Source organism: Porites lutea, chromosome 3, assembly GCF_958299795.1.
Source record: "Porites lutea chromosome 3, jaPorLute2.1, whole genome shotgun sequence".
NCBI classification, from domain to species: Eukaryota; Metazoa; Cnidaria; class Anthozoa; order Scleractinia; family Poritidae; genus Porites; species Porites lutea.
Window position 1 is genome coordinate 32,541,376 of NC_133203.1, and position 17,132 is coordinate 32,558,507.

At 36.9% G+C, this 17,132-nt stretch overlaps 2 protein-coding genes across 2 annotated transcripts; both read left to right on the forward strand.

Moving 5' to 3' along the window:
- Positions 1 to 9,135: 9,135 nt before the first annotated feature.
- Positions 9,136 to 11,823, forward strand: LOC140930968 (uncharacterized). Its single transcript, XM_073380716.1, has 2 exons — positions 9,136 to 10,316; positions 11,267 to 11,823. Exons 1-2 carry the CDS (start codon positions 9,938 to 9,940, stop codon positions 11,815 to 11,817), a joined length of 930 nt encoding a protein of 309 aa, XP_073236817.1. The 5' UTR covers positions 9,136 to 9,937; the 3' UTR covers positions 11,818 to 11,823.
- Positions 11,824 to 12,387: 564 nt separating this feature from the next.
- LOC140932174 (uncharacterized) lies at positions 12,388 to 16,202 on the forward strand. Its single transcript, XM_073381817.1, has 4 exons — positions 12,388 to 12,582; positions 13,346 to 13,543; positions 14,490 to 14,651; positions 15,014 to 16,202. Exons 1-4 carry the CDS (start codon positions 12,388 to 12,390, stop codon positions 15,566 to 15,568), a joined length of 1,110 nt encoding a protein of 369 aa, XP_073237918.1. The 3' UTR covers positions 15,569 to 16,202.
- The last annotated feature ends 930 nt before the right edge of the window (positions 16,203 to 17,132 follow it).

Below are 17,132 nucleotides of genomic sequence, written 5' to 3' on the forward strand. Positions count from 1 at the left end.
GTGAAACTGTGAAATGTGTGTGAATTACTGTGTGAAATGTGTGCTGTGAAATCACGCACGATCGATCATGTGAATTTAACATGTGAAATATATAAAAACATCCACAGAAAATTATGGAATAAAGTATGTGAAACATTTAACATTTTCAAAAATCAAGAAAATGTTACATAATCGTGTATGTTTGCACCAGCTGGCATGTCATCAGATTCATGCAATGCCTAGCAGGCCCATGGCCATCAGTGTATACAAATGTATACAGACCACATGCAGATCAGAACAGCACACATAATTATTTAGACAATATTATATTCAATCATATATATGTATGTACATACCTGAACAGCATGCATTAACTTGAATTAGTTGCAAGCTACACATATAGGCACATTTCATCTATTGAATTACAAATAAAATGTGACATTTTAAGTTTTATCAATAAAGAGACATCATGTGTATTAATAAGTTCAGTTTAATTACCTGAAAGTGCATCATTGCATGAACTGAGTGACACAGTATATGTAATATGTTGTTCACATATAGAATACAAATGCAAATGACATTGAAATTTCCAAGTTTGTAATGTAACAATTTATATATATCTATATGGTCACATGATAATGGGCTACTATGTAGCTTGAATGTGAAGAATCATGCATGACCAAAAATTGTAAATAAAAATAGGAGTAGAAAGTCAACATGAAAAATATGCTAACAATAACTTGACAATTTGGTTTGAAACTTGAAATAAATGTTAGTCATAAACAAATTCCAAACACTTTTTTGGTGGTCGGCGCTGCCGCTGTGGCTTTCCATTTTCAGGATTAGTGTTTGTTGGCTGAGTTTCGTTTGAAACAAGTTCCTCTACTGGAACATACACATAACCCTTGTATCTTTTTGGGGGTACTGGTGCAGGTACAGATACCGGGGTGCTCTGTACAGCTCGCTCTGATACTGGGGTACTCTGTACAGCTGGCTCTGATAAAATTGTCTTTGACAAGACCTGGCTATCCAGATAATCTGGATCAGAATCATCAGACAAGACCTGGCTATCCAGATAATCCAGATCAGAATCATCAAGGCTGGCAGATGGTCTGGCCCTTTTTTTGGTTTTCTCTCCCTTTTGGGAGGAAGTTGCAGCTGGCTCTGTTAAAGGTGTCTTCGACAAGACCTGGCTATCCAGATAATCGGGATCAGAATCATCAAGGCTGGCAGATGGTCTGGCCCTTCTTTTGGTTTTCTTTCCCTTTTGGGAGGAAGTTGCAGCTGGCTCTGTTAAAGTTGTCTTCGACAAGACCTGGCTATCCAGATAATCGGGATCAGAATCATCAAGGCTGGCAGATGGTCTGGCCCTTTTTTTGGTTTTCTCTCCCTTTTGAGAGGAAGTTGCAGCTGGCTCTGTTAAAGTTGTCTTCCACAAGACCTGTCTATCCAGATAATCAGGATCAGAATCATCAAGGCTGGCAGATGGTCTGGCCCTTTTTTTGGTTTTCTCTCCCTTTTGAGAGGAAGTTGCAGCTGGCTCTGTTAAAGTTGTCTTCGAAAGGGCCAGATTATCCAGATAATCTGGATCAGAATCATCAAGGCTGGCAGATGGTCTGGCCCTTCTTTTGGTTTTCTCTCCCTTTTGAGAGGAAGTTGCAGCTGGCTCTGTTAAAGTTGTCTTCGACAAGACCTGGCTATCCAGATAATCGGGATCAGAATCATCAAGGCTGGCAGATGGTCTGGCCCTTTTTTTGGTTTTCTTTCCCTTTTGAGAGGAAGTTGCAGCTGGCTCTGTTAAAGTTGTCTTCGAAAGGGCCAGATTATCCAGATAATCTGGATCAGAATCATCAAAGCTGGCAGATGGTCTTGCATGTTTTGTGCTTTTCTTTTTTCGAGATGCCTTAGTTGGTTCTGTGGATTTCATCTTTGAGAGAACCTGGTTATCTGGCCAATAAAATTTTTGACCTACCTATAGAATAAAAATTAGAAAATAACAAACATTAAAATTATTGTAAAGTACGTAGAACTCTGATTTGGATATAATAAAGGGAACTGAACTGCCCTATAGAATTTCTGGCTTTCAAAGTTTTAACCCTTAATCAGAGCCAAATGGAGGCTTATATGGGTTGCATGTTGGAAGAGTGTGTAGTTAGAGAATGTTATTTGAGAAAACATGGTAACAGAGAAGGTGTGAATAAATGATTGATCGATTGATCGATTGATGGATCGATGGATCGATACCAGGGAGAATCAGGATATTGATTTGAAAGAAAAATTTGTGTTCTGAAGTTTTGCAACTTTCAGTAGTGTTGCCTTGATGAGAAGAAAAGCCACAAAAAAATGACCAGGAATATTGAAATCAATAATTGTTTATTGATTATTGTTTAGAGACAAGCTTAATTAGCTGTACTAGTGGATAGGCCATTACCACTGTCAGAAACATGGATGACTAAAAAGTTGATTGAATATTTGGGTGTAAATTTGATTTTGATAGCCTACAGGTACTCAATAAATAACGTTTGATCATCCAGTTACGTACCTTGATGTCTTGAAGAAATTTCTCCTTGTTAGGCCCACTTAGTTTGATTTTGTCAGCATTACTCATGTAGCTTCCCTGAAGAACAAGCTTCAAGTAATCACCTGGAATTAAAAACATTTTCATGAACACACCTTGTTGTAACTGATAAATATAACAATAATGATGATGATATGATAAAAATTTATTCTGATTACCAATACCCAAACTCCCCTGAAACAAACATGCCAGCTGGAATGGACTAAATCAGAGTGAGTATAATTTATAATATTATTGAGACCACGTACTGTGCCCCCACCCTTTTAATCCATCAGAAATATATCTGCCAGTGATGAGACTTCCAACATTTGGAGAAGATTAGTCAACCCTGTTATTCCCCACACTGGAGTTAATGTCTATCAGCTGAAATTGACATCATCATTATCATCATTAAATGACAATATTAACAATCCTGTCAGCTATGCAGGCTAAAGGTCCTGTGGTATTCGTTCAAAAACAAAGTATGACAGACTAGCTATCTGGACTGAACAATATTTGGTTGTAAGACTAGCAACTAGCAACTTTTGTAGATAATAAGTATTCTTTGTCTTATGGGCTACACTGATACTTACTGTCTCCTTTAGAATGGCGTATAAAAGATGCTCTTGCAACCTTTCTGGATCCGACCATTACAAACAACTCCTCCCTATTGATAAACAAGAAGTGTCAGAATTAACCACAAAGTGGTGATGAGACACATCATGAGATACATGCGGTTTTTAGTCTGCACACACAGTACATGTGGTGCAGCATACATTCCATCACTTTAAAAGTTACCCAGATTAAAAAATAGATAACACTACATATATACCTCTTACTAACCGAGTTCGAGGTCCATACTGAAAGTTTCGGATCATCGTTATTTTCGCATACTTTCGCGCTTGGGCCATATATAAATCAACGGGAAAAAAATGAGGACCTGTAACTTATAGTACGGACTGAGAAAATGAGGTTAGTAACTAAAGATATTTATTATTTCTCTGAAGTTAATGGGGCACTGTACAGGAAACGAAACTTTCAAATTTAGTGGGCCATACAGTGAAATACGGCCCACAAAATTGACTAATCACTCCGCGCGTACTAACTGAGAGAGATAATAAACTCAGTTAAAGACCAGGCCCCAATTGTTCAAAGGGTGGATAACTTTATCCCGTGGATAAGCCACTATCTGACAGTTTCAATCTGTGCAAAGATTTCGGCATTTGCTAATGTGTACAAGCGAATATACACACTCTAACCACAGTCTAGTTTGGGAGTGTAGGAAAACCTTGGACAACATTTAACAAGAAGTATATTTTAGAAGTATCCAGTGGATCCAGCATAGTTTACCTAGAAATATATATGTAACAGATAATTAGTGGGGCAGTTAGCATCATATAAGAAATAACTGCAGCCAGCTGCGCATGCAGTCAAGAGAGAGAGAGGTCAGAGCATTCAGATTATGCTGAGGGAGGCTCTTCATGGTTTCTAAATATCTTGTTTTTAAACTTACGATGGTGAAAAGGTGAAACCGGTCTCTTCTTCCTCAGCATGCAGAGCTTGATGAAGAGTGTTTTCTATTACAGTTAGCGTAGTATTCACCGGCTGTTCCTGTATTTTAAGTACAGGCCGTTGGCAGGCCTCATCTTTGTATTTGTTAATCTAAATGAAGACAAAAGCAAATCATATTCAGTGGGCCATAATTAGGTTTGAGTGTACTCAAATACACATAATGAAGCCTACATAATATAACAGAAACTTCAAGATAATACTAGCCATATGTTGGCTGGTCATGACAGAATGTTAATTTATTGGCCAATTGTGTATAATGCATGTTGAGTTTTTTTTACTTATGATGAATGTTATAATTTATTACATGATTATATGCTAATATATATTTAATGACATTGAGCTGCATAAAGTACCAGAAGTATGGAATTAAGTATCCTGCATTTATAAATACCATTTTAGCACGTTTCCAATACTTGGTATTGTTGAGTTGATTTCGCCTATATATCAGGCTTTCTGACAACCTTCTCCGGATTTCATTGTCACATCCTCCTAGTTGTGGGAGTGCCTTGATTACCTAGAAATGAAATACATAACAACACGAGAATTAAAAAAGTCCAATAAAGTTGACTTTCTCCTTAATTATAGATAACTTCTGTAAGGGATGCTTGTTTAGACAACAAACAAACCCGTGTTTTTAACAAATCACTTTTTCACAATTTTCCAAGATTTAGCTTAAATTGCCTCTCATAATTGCCTTTTCACGCAGGGTTAATGTCATGTAATACAACTGTATGTTAAACCTTATGATAACAAGAGGATCACTATTTTTCTGTATCACTATATACAATACAAATGTAGTCCACATAGTTTCCAAACCCGTAAAAACTGCATTGAAATTGTAGTCTGGCCGTGATTAGAGCCTTTAGTCTTTAAAGTCATTAAGACTAAACCATTCATTTGATGGACCTGTTTCGAATCTACAAGCCGGACAGTGCGTACTGTTTTGATTTAAATTCAAGTTTGATTCCACTGTTGTGATTTGAGATGTACCAAACGGTGCAATAATGTTAAAAAAGTGTTAAATTTACGTTATAATTTAATTTACCTTCTTTATGAAGGCGTCCAAAATTTTGCCGTCTATATCTCTAAGAAGGGGTGGCCTTTCCCAGAGACCACACCGTCTAGCGGCAACTCTCAACACAAACTGAAAATGAGAAAATCAAAGTTAAAAGTCTGCGCATCGCGGTCTGTACAAGTTATCGAATGAATATCCATCGGCCCGTTTCCATAGCAAAATAGAGCGTATATATAGTTCAATCAAAAACAGAGTAAAGCCAGCGAAAAAACTTGGCAATTTTATACGCCGATCGCCGCGATCGGCGTATAAAATGGCCGATATCTGGCATGTCAGATATCACCAGCATATATTCGCCACGTGTGTCCGTTCCCGCGATTTTCTACGTTTATTGCTGCGAATCGCCATGCAGTAAAGCCAACCAATCAGGTTGGGCGATATATTTTTTTTATCTTTTTTTCTTATCTTGAGCTTTCCATACATTTTTCTGTATAGCGAACCAGCCGTGAACTGCTACTAAAAATATATAGTTCGCGGGGAAAAAATACAGGAAGATGTATGGAAAGTTCGGAACACGAGTGGACGCTTTCTAGCCTGCTATATCCCTCCAATTTTTTTCTTAAAGTCCGGCTAGTGCCACTGAAAAGTTTTCAATTCATGAATTTTTCAGAAGCGATGTTTTAAGAAAATTATTTGACATCGGATTTCCATACAAACACTGTTATTGCCTACTCGTCAAAATGACGTCGAAAACCGTGATAAGGCCTATTTAATGCCAAGGCTAGGGTCCCGGGCTGTGGTCGCACTCGGGAGAGAATCTAAACAAGTTTAGTTGTGAGAATGCGTTTCTACTCAAGCGTAGCTATAGCTGTCGCCAGGAATAGTCGCCTGAAATAGTGCACACCAAAACACGTCTGTTTGGGAAGTGGCACAAACCAAAATCGGGGAACGTAACGCGAGGACGACCGCAATGTCTTCTTGTCCGTTTACAAATCCTGCGTATACTTGCAGCATTTTCGTTGTGCGGTTCCTTTCTTATTGTTTGCTTATTTTGTGCCTGGCGTAGTACTAGTGTTGGCATTTGCATGAGGCAAGAAATTTGTGCACCGTTGGCTGTGCGCAGGTATAAAAAGAAAGCCTAAAACAGGGCGATTTGGCGTTGATTCCATTTATTGCGAGCGGGCTGCTCTCCACTTTTTTAGAAAAGAGCGGGAAATTAAAATTATGAAAGAAAATTAATAATGGTAATAGGACTGAGTAGAGTACAATTCAGGGAATAACCGGGCGAGTAATTTTAAATCGTTTATTATTGTTTGATCAAGGCTATCTTTCTGTCTCAGCTGGAACGTATGCAAACATGGAACTCAATATGTGAAGCTTTAAAAAGAGCTAGCTAGATTCATTTTTATGTAAGCGGTTCCCTTCACTCGAGGCATTTCCTTTGTTGAACGGCAAGCAATGCAAGACTAAAAATTAATTCAGGTTTGAAAATACTTCGTGTTTCACTTATCATTTCAGGCAAACAAGAATATTTGCATTCTTCTGAAATGCCCGAGACTGCTTTTTGCGCAATGAAAAAATCAAAAGACGAAAATACACAGCAACCCTCTTAGTAAATGAATACTGATCAATTAAATCAACTTACCCTAAATGTCTGTTGTGCTTCGGAGCCTTTACCGTTCTTAGATCGCTTCTTTAAAAGATCTTCTGCACTGTAGCTGCCAAAAACTCTGCCGTTTTCAGCTTGTTCGGTGATCTCGTCGTCTGGTTTCTTATCACCACTTTGTTGGTCGTTGGAGATTACGCTAGTAGCTGGCAAAACACTGGCTAACAGGTTTGGGTTTTTCTTAACGAGTTGTGTGAACTGGTGAACAATGTTTTGCTCAGCTTGATTTGCCATTATTTATACCGAACTGATAAAAGAAAAAGGTGACTAAAAATCTCAGTTACTCTGACCGCCCGAAAGCGCAAACAGCCGAAGTGCAGAGCCAAGAGATTTTGTACAAGCACTGAGGTCCACGAGCAGATTAATTTGGCGCCTTTTTCTCACTATGACCCCGTGATTACCCATAAATGGTAAAGGCGTTGTCATGTGAGCCTCGCATACGTGCTAAACAGGCGCATGCACCATGAATGGACCATTGATCATCACTCATCGCGCGGTAAGCTTGAGTCGACATGCCGTATTCAAAACAACATTTCAATGAAAAGTCTCGCATGGTTAAGAAAAATAGCCGGAAAGGCCGTCCATGTCCGTGTACGATTTGCAGATTTCAATCTATACACTCCGAAAATGTTGTCAAAAGACACCTTGAAACCTTTGGGCGATACGAAAGTGAACTGGAAAGCGGGAGCGACGACGAAGGAAATATCGATCACCAGCTACAGGAAGACATTGGCGAGAATTTACATGACACTTCAAGTTCGGAAACAGATGAAGGAAAAAGGAAACGTCGTCGAACTCAACAATCGTTTAGAAATTCTGTGATCGCTGAAAGAAACGATCCCGGTTGTGAAGTGATGCAAGTTTCAGACACAAGCACGGTTACCGACTCCACGCGATACGATAGAAACCTGGTGATGAGCACGAATGAAACTACTGATCATTTATACAGCTCTGAATCAGAAAACAGTAGCCCGACTATGTATGAAGAAAACAGCGATTTACCATTATCTAGGAGAAGTGATAACCATGATCAGTTTATTAATGAATCTTCAAGTTCATTAATTAATTCTAGCTCAGAAAGCGAAGACGAAACTCATGAACAGGACAGCAATGTTTATACAAGCCAAAGAGCAAAAATTCCACTTTTTGAAAACAGTGAGTTTACTGTTCTTCAAACGCTAGCGGGCTATTTCCAGTGGTTCACAGAGCATCCATCAATCAGCAAAAGTGCCCTTTCGGGAATTTTGCGATTAAAGAAGAGATTACTTCCACAGCCTAATAACCTGCCAGGGACTTACGAAGAAGCATGTAATTTTGTGAAACCTTTCTTGCTCCCTTTTGAGACCTACCATGTTTGTCCAAATGACTGTGTCTTGTTTCGCAAGACAACTAGATACGATTATTCAAAGCTAGTCAGCTGTCCAGTTTGCGGCACAAAACGCTATTCGGCTAATAAAAAGGCCAGGAGAACATTTATGTACTACCCTCTCGGTCCGCGATGGAGGAGAATGTATGGAAGCGCAACCATTTCAGAACTTCTGCAGAATCATCATTATGGCCACGAAAAACAAAACGTTATGCATGACATTCACGATTCACCCTCGTGGAAAAAAGCATTTTCGAAAGGTGAGTTCCATTCTGTGTATATCCTTACAAACTTATATGCCTGGTTCAATTCCACCTGTTACCATGCCCCCTCCCCCCCCCCCCGGGGATTTGCATTTTTTTCTTAATATTGGAAGTCAATTCCCCATCCCCGGGCACAAAGAAAAAGACAATTTCCCCACCCCCAGGACACCATTGACAAATGTTCACAAAATTCCCCAGTTACTGGCTCTTCCGTTCTCAATTCAAAGAGAGAAAATACCCGCAAATTGTTTGGTTTTGATAAAAGAAGCGAAAAGTGGCTTTGTAGTGGAAAAGTGAGGATGTTTATCACAGTTTTTACTGGAAATTTCTACGGAACAAGGATTTCAATATACGGCAGTCAAGTGGTCTCTACTTTATTTTGAACAGCATTCTAGCTTTGGAATTGTCAAATAGAAAGTAAAGCTTACAGCTGTAGTTCCAAGTTTCAGTTGTCTTATTTATCCAGAGCTTTTTTTAATATTGCTCATGTATCTACGTGTATATTATGTTGACGAAATTTTCTTTAAGCTGAACGTCCAAAGACCTACTCAAGTTTGCATGGACTATTTATATTATTATAACTACTGTATTTATAATAACCGCACCTTTGAATATAGATTTCAATTTTGACAGATTGCTTTTTCCAACGAGTCAGATACAAATTCTGCCATTTTTCCTTCAAAATGGGTTCTGCCAGATCTTCTCTGGCTGGCTGGGCATTGTTTCAACTGTGAAGGGGCGTATTTCGGAAGACCAACGATGATGTTTTTTTCTCTTTTGGCCACAATTCCCCACTCCTGGAACTGAAGGGGGGGGGGGGAGGGGGGTAACATGTGAAATTGAACTACGTATAGATTCTGAGAAGCCCTGTGGGCTTACCAAAGCTCCTTGGGTGCGTATTCAAATTTAAGATAAGGTGCATTATGAGGGTTGTACCAAAGTTGATAGATTGATAGATTAAGTGAGTTTTGCCTACTACTAAAATTTCAAGTGATGCAAATTAACATTGATTACATGTCGCATATTAATTTTGATGTTTATTTCAGTTTGACTCATAATCATTTTGAAATTTTGTCGCTTTTATTAAAGTTTGAAGACGCCGTTGAATGTATTCTAATAAGCTGTGATATAAGACTTTTACTACAAGTAAACAGGCTAAAGTCATTTGCACTGGCTTGAAACCAATAATAAATGCATGTAGTTTCAAAATCCCTGCTTGAAACTGTGAGTGTGGAAGAACTTGAAACTCTTTGAAAGCCACCTTCAACATGCCATGGCATGACCTTCAAGTTGTTTAAAACTCACAGATGATCACCTGTTTGTGCCAGGTTATATTTAGGCATGTGTATTCACAGTGCATTAAAAATAATGGTTGTGATTTATTACAAACATGTTATTATTATTGTATCCCTTTTGCTCTGTAAATATTTGATAAATTGTAAACAAAAGTTTGTTTTCATTATTATTATTGTTATTATTATTATTTTGAGGTGGATTTTCAAGTGGTGATCCAAGAGGCATGCTGTTACAGCTGTCAACTGATGGTGTCAACCCATTCAGCTGCAATAAGGTGGCTTACTCTATGTGGCCCATAATGCTTAGCATGTTAAATTTGCCCAGGAATGTTCGTAGTCTCTTTGGAAATATTATGCTGGCTGGTATAGTTCCAGCCCAAGCAGATGGTCATGAGCCAAAAAACATAGATCCCTATCTTGAAGTGGTAGTTGACGAAATTTTGGATCTTTCTGGTGTCACTTTCTTTGATGCTTTCAAGGGTGCTCCATTTACTTTTAAAGTTTCTTTACTGAATTATGTTCTTGATTACCCTGGTCTGGGAAAAGTGTTTACTGCAGCAGGTCCAACTGCCTTGCAAGGATGTATGTGGTGTGAGATCAGAGGTAAGGCCATTAATAAAAAAAAAATCACATACTGGTAGTACAATTTTTATGACATAGCACACGTGCTTCATATCTAATTCCTATTGGCGTCATCATGGTACATTTCTCAACATACGCATGGCTGTGTGTCCATAAGATGATGTGTGCAAATCAGACAAACATAGGTTTCTGGATCTGTCGATTAGTGTTTGAAAAGTTTACCCAGAAATGGAAGAAAATAGTGAAGAACTACCTGATCTTTTTCATAGAATTGAGCCTTCCCCAACTGTACCGTGCACAACGTAAACAGTGCACCGAATCGAAACCTTAGTTCAAGCCTTTAACTTTGATTTGAACATTCAAGTACATATACATTCTGTGGGCTTGGAAACTTGTTTGACTTCATTTTCAATAACTTTAAATTAATTCAAAGAAGTAAATTTTCATCAACAATTTCAGATGAAACGTTCAATAAGAACAGCCAACAAGAACCTTTTTTTTTCTATTTTTTGTTTTCTCTGGTGTCATGAATCGAAAAATATAACATTTGCATTGACATTATTTTCAGACAATTTTTGTACAATCTAGTCACTGAATGTTGAGGATTCCTCTGGATTCCGTTTTTTTTTTCTGGATTCCAGGTTTTGGTGCTGACCTTGAGAGAATTTTCCACACACTACTTTGTTGTCACTATGTTATAAAAGAATTGGTTCGTGCTTTTAGCTGTGCATTTATTCATCAGTTATGGATGTTTTCTCAAGAAGCAAGAGTTACTCTCGGCTGTTACGCTTCCCTGGTGCTCTCCAAACTTTCTGCATGCATCCATAACTTGATGTACGCATGCTTAGCATGAACCATTTCTTAAGAATAAAAATCTTCATTTTGGTTTCTCTTCGAAGCCAAGTTTAATTTCCATCACGATTTTTTACTACATGAATGAAACGTTATTTCCTTTTTTTTCTTTAACTGAGGAAAATTTGTGTCAAGTTTGGACAAAGTGGTGTATCTCGAGAACAGACGTTTCCTCCCAGAGAACCATGCTTTGCGGCACCAGAAAAAAAAATTTCCTGACCAGAAACCCGAGAAAAGGTCACGCCCAGAAGAGGTAACCTCCGAGGATGTTCTTTGGAACTCTGTAGCCCACAACAGAGCAAAAAACAGATCCCAAGCCAGCAATGTGATGAAGGCAACTGGTTCTCGGGGTGTTAACTGTTTTATGTTATTGCCCAATCACGATAGACCAAATCAAGCTTTTCCAGACATGATGCATGATGTAAAGAACATTGTTTGTGCATTTTTTGAATTGTTCATTGGAAAAGGAGATAGTGTGAAAGTAAGAAATGCTGAGAGAGACTTGGGACGATTCAAAAATTCTTGGTTTGTGAAAGACAAACAGGATGACATACCTGAGGAAGAACAACTCAACAATGGTAATTTTTTTCAAATTATATTACTTTTTAAAAGGTTTTACAACAGTTTGTATAGGGGTCACATGATTTCAAATGCAATTTGGAATTTATAAGCACAAGAAAATTTTTCTAAGGCTAAGAAAAATTATGGCATGTGCCCCTTAAATTTGTAGTTTTTTTCAAAATTTGCAAGAGCACAGCAGCATTCAATGGACCAGCAGAAAAGTCCAACAACTTGATTACTTCAAACACCCTTTTTTAAGGCTTTTATACATGCAGCATGGCCAGCACAGCTTTTCCACTGAGCGGGCTCCTGATTTTCAAGTCTTGCTACTTTTACGTTAATTTGGTTTTGAGGATCTTAAACACAAAACTTTGATAGCTTTACTGAAAAGACTTGATAGTTAAACTACCTGGGTCACATCCGCATGTTTGAGATGTGCCACAGTTGAATTAACCACGCAATCAGTAATTTATGTTTAAAATGTGAATGTAAAATCTTAAATCATAGAGAGACCATTGCAGGCTCTCCTTTTGAAAGCAAATTGAAGGAAACATCTTGGAACATCCCAATCGAGAGCCTGTTCACAGGCTATGTATTATTGGGATGTAATAAGGGTTCTTTTGAAAGTACATGTAATAGTCTTTCAATATGTATTGTCATTTTTACAGAATGTGAGAAAATGGCATCAAGTAAAAAAGGGAAAAAGAAGAGCCAAAAGAGCAAGTTACCTGCTGCTCCCTTCAAACTGTCAAGTGAAGACTTGAAATTGGCAGATAAGCGTACAACAAATATCTGTGTACCTGTAGGGTATGGTTGGAAACCAGGCCCTTTCTTTTGCAAAAAGCGCTATCTCAAGTCACATGACTGGAAGCAGGTACTACTGTAAATCAAGGATGTTTTATTTACAGCTGTTTTAATAATAATAATAATAATAATCATAATCATAATAATAATGATAATAAAAATAATAATAATAATGATAATAATAATAATAATAATAATAATAATAAAATTCATTCAACAGACGGTATTTTACATGGCATCCCACTTTTAATATACATCATATTCCTGACTTGTAGAGAGAATAATAATATTATGATATTAAGCTGCACAATTTAGCATCTTCCTGTGAATCTAAAGTTTTCCAAAATTTTCCAAAGCATACAAGACTCTTTTGGTGGAGATTGTGCAAGGAATACAGTATTTCTAAAGAAAGTTCTGTCTCTCTTGCTTTCATGTGTTCCGTTCAACTCAGTGAACTCTGTACCACTTCATTTTGCTGTTCTTTTTATTACAAAACAAATGATCAGGAGCAATCTCTAGCTGTTTAAATTAAACAAACTGAAAAATTGCCTAAATGATTGCCAGCTAGTTTCTTAAACTCAATCAAGTAAGTTAGTCAATAATATAATTAATATTGAGAAAACAATAATAATTATTATTGAATGAGTGCTTGTCGGAGATGGGGTGGTCATAACCAATTCAGAGCTACATAGTATACACCTCATATCTGCATACCCACACAGAATAATAATTATTATTGTTAATTATACATGCGCATATTGTAAGTAGAAACCAAAAAACATATTTTTTTCCTGACCTTGTTGATGCCACTGATCCACTCAATTTCATTGTAGCTTGCAATGGATGGCATCTTGAAGTACTGCTTAAGAGGACTTTTGGGAGAGTCACAGCGGAAAACATTTTTTCGCCTTCTGGATGTCATTCGAAAAGTCTGTAGTGAATGTCAAGAAAGTGATACTTTGCCGGCCTTGGAGAAGGAAATAAATGAAGTGTGTGCTGAGATAGAACGTGACTTCCCCATCAGTATTCAGGTAAAAATTAAAAATGCAAAGTCAAATGAACAGTAAGGTGAATTTATTTATTTATTCTAACAGTTACCATCTTAATTCCTGGCACACTGGGGGTCAGTTGACTTTTATACATGTTGCTAAATTAAATTGTCTCTTGCCAATTACTGTCTTTATTACACCCATTTGAAATTACTGGTGATCCTTGAAATCTGATTGGTTCTCAACAGTGCGATTTATTCCCGAATCCCACCAGTTTTTGCTCTAAATCACATTCTTTTTAAGTCCTTCAGAATGATTATGAAATAATAATAACCAATCAAATTTGATAAATTACTTGCACTAGCCAATCAGATCGCAGAAAAATTTAGGCAAAAAAAAGTCCTTGGTGGGGGGGGGGGGGGGGGGGTTGCAATTTCTGTTCCCCAAATTCCCCCTTTACCAGAAAAAGCAGGGTTTCCTGAAGTGGATAAATAAATATTAATATTGACAAAAAACCTGTATGATTTCAAAATGGGTGTACAGTAGAACCCCGCCTTACGGCCACCCCGTTATTACGGCCACCTCGTTATTACTGCCACTCGGCAAAACGACCATACATTTTCTTGTAAAAAAAACCCTCGTTAATAAGGCCAATTTTTTTTTTGGCCCCTTGGTGACCTTATTAACGGGGTTCCACTGTAATAACGTGGTAATTTAACTTTGTTTTGTGCAATTTTGATCGAAAATCGTACTTGTGATTTCAAATCGTACTCACGCTCTACGTGCTCATTCGATTTTGAAGTCACGGGTATGATTTCAGACCAAATTGCACTCCACTCAGTTCAATCACCATTATTAACATGTTTGTATTTTCTGCTAATTTTTTTTACAATTCTTTACTTGCGTGTTTTTGACATTAATTTTATAAGCATCATACTGATACCAAGAACATTTTTAACATTGAGTTATTATTTTTGGTATCTTTTAGACAATAAGCCTGCACATCTTCCGCCATTCAGTGGCTGGGATTCAGCAACTGGGGCCAGTCCATGGTTGGTGGATGTACTGCTACGAAAGGTTTAACAGCTGGATCTGCCAAAGGGTTAAGAATCGCCGTTTTCCAGAAGCAACTGTTATGGAAACTTACAGAGTGCGTATGTATTAGTACTTTTACTAGTTTATAATGATTATTCATTAAATGATTATAATGCTCAACTATCCAAGTTAATAGGTGGCTTTAAGTGCAGAGTTCCTCTCAATTTAAGGTGGCTACTTGGAAGCTTTAGGAATCTCTGTGCAAACTGATGCAAGTCTAGCAAAAAAAGTAAAGAAGCGAAAATAAGGCTTCCCCGGTATCTCCAGTCCCCCCCTTCCCCCTTATAATAACCTTATTCATTTACCCATATGCTCTTTGCTCTTGTGTATAGTAATTATTTATTTTATTCACTAAACAGTGCCACGGTATTGCTAATTTGATGATTTAACTCACCAATGTGGTTTTTACATTTTTAGATATTTGATTGGGTTCAGTATATGAACCTTTCTGGGTGCCTTCCTTCTTTTGATGTAGATGTTGTGGCAGAGTGTGAGGCACCTACATGTAAAGTAACAAATTCATCCTCCTTCATGAACTACCAACTTACCACTCAAGAAATCAGAGACTTGAATGGTTACTATGGTGATGTCTTAACTTTGGATCATGCAAGCTGTCTTCAACTCTTCTCTATTGAAAGGAAGGTGCATGGAAAATCTCATGTATGGAAGGCTCAAAAACTGGATTCCTCTGATAGCAAGCATATATCCTCTGTGGTGCAGGTTGATTTTGGAAATACTAAACATGTTGGAAGAGTGATTCATTTTTTAGCCCTTCCAGTTTCAGGAATCAACAAGGAATTTGCCACCATTGAGATTTTCACTGTTTTTGAACAAGATCCTGACAGTTGTTTGTATTTTGTTAACACTTTGTCATTCAATGTAACAACGGTACCTTTTGAATTCATTTCAGTCCCTTTGGTAACAGCTATAGATGATGACAATGAATTCAATTTGTGGATACTGAACATTTAATGGACAAATATCAATTGAAACATTTATTTCCCAGCCAGCGCAGCTTGCTAGCTAGGTTCTGGCATTAAAATTCTTAGCAGCAAATAAGCCTAAATTGATTAATTGATTATGTCTGTGAAACCTGACTGGTAAAGACATAAGGTGTGATTGAGCATTTTTACTCCTTGACAACTTACAGATAATCAAGTCATGCAAGTTGTAGTGGTTTTGATAAATATTTTAAAGCAATGCAATTAGCAATTGTACAGTAGCACATGCATTATGTTCACTTAAATGGAACATGGCTGCATGATGTACATGTAGGTAATTTCATAATTAATTGGTGTCATAAAGTTGTTAATGCTTTCAAAAAGCAAACAGCCCTCAGACATATATCATTCAATTTGAAATGACACTATCTTGATCAGTTTGACATATATATGAAGGAATAAATTTCATTTCATATTTCACATCATTGGTATTTCTCTTTATGCCAACTTTTATTCACATGTTTTTTTCACATGCTAATAAAATTTCACATGTATGTGAAACTCAAGGCAGTTTATGGAACCAGTTTCACATGTTTTTCACATAGTGTAACTTTTCACACATTTATTTCACAGCATTTTTCACAGCACAAAAAATTTCACATGCATTTCACATAAGTTTCACACAGTTTTCACATGGTCTGCCACAGTAGTGTACAAAGATAAAAAATAAAAAGGGAGAATTTACTTATACTAATCCAGAATCTTCAAACTTTTGGTCAGTAAATTTACTTTGGCCTAAAAAATAAAAATGATTTATGATTTAAAGATTAAGTAAATATTTATAAAAATGCAGTTGTCAAGTTACGAAAATATTACCCAAGAGAATATTATCTTTAATGAAGCCAAAGAGTACAAAGTCAATGATAGCAAGATTAAATACAAACGTATCCCAATTGAAGTCAAATATCCAAATAACAAAAAAGGACCACTTGTAGTTGAAACTCCAGATTTTTTTAGTTTTGGGGTTAGTGAAAAGAAAAATCAAGAAACAGGTAAGTTAGTAGGTTACTCCATACCAGTATGTCTTTGGTCTCGAGATAGTGAACCTAATAATAAAGAGCAAGCATTTTTTGATATTATTAATAATGTAATAAAATTTTCTCAACAACATTTAGAGAATGAATATGGACCAGATTTAGCATCAACTTTATCTTTACCATTTTACTATAAACAAATAGAATACACAGATAAGAAAGGAAAAAAGAGAACAAAAAAAGATGAATCATCAGCACCAATTCTTTATGCAAAACTTATTTACTCAGAAAAAACAAATAAAATATTATCTTTGTTTAAGGGGAAGAGAGGTCGTGATTTAAATCCTTTTAAATATATTAACCAGTACTGCCGTGTTAAATTAGCACTAATAATTGAAGGAATTTTTATAAGTAAGACTGTTACATCTTTACAAATAAAAGTACACGAGTGTTATGTTAAAGAATTAGAACCTAGAAAGAGTTTACTTAAAATTGATGAAAAAAGTAGTGATAGTGATAGTGATAGTGATAGTGATAGTGTTAGTGAACAGATAACTGATC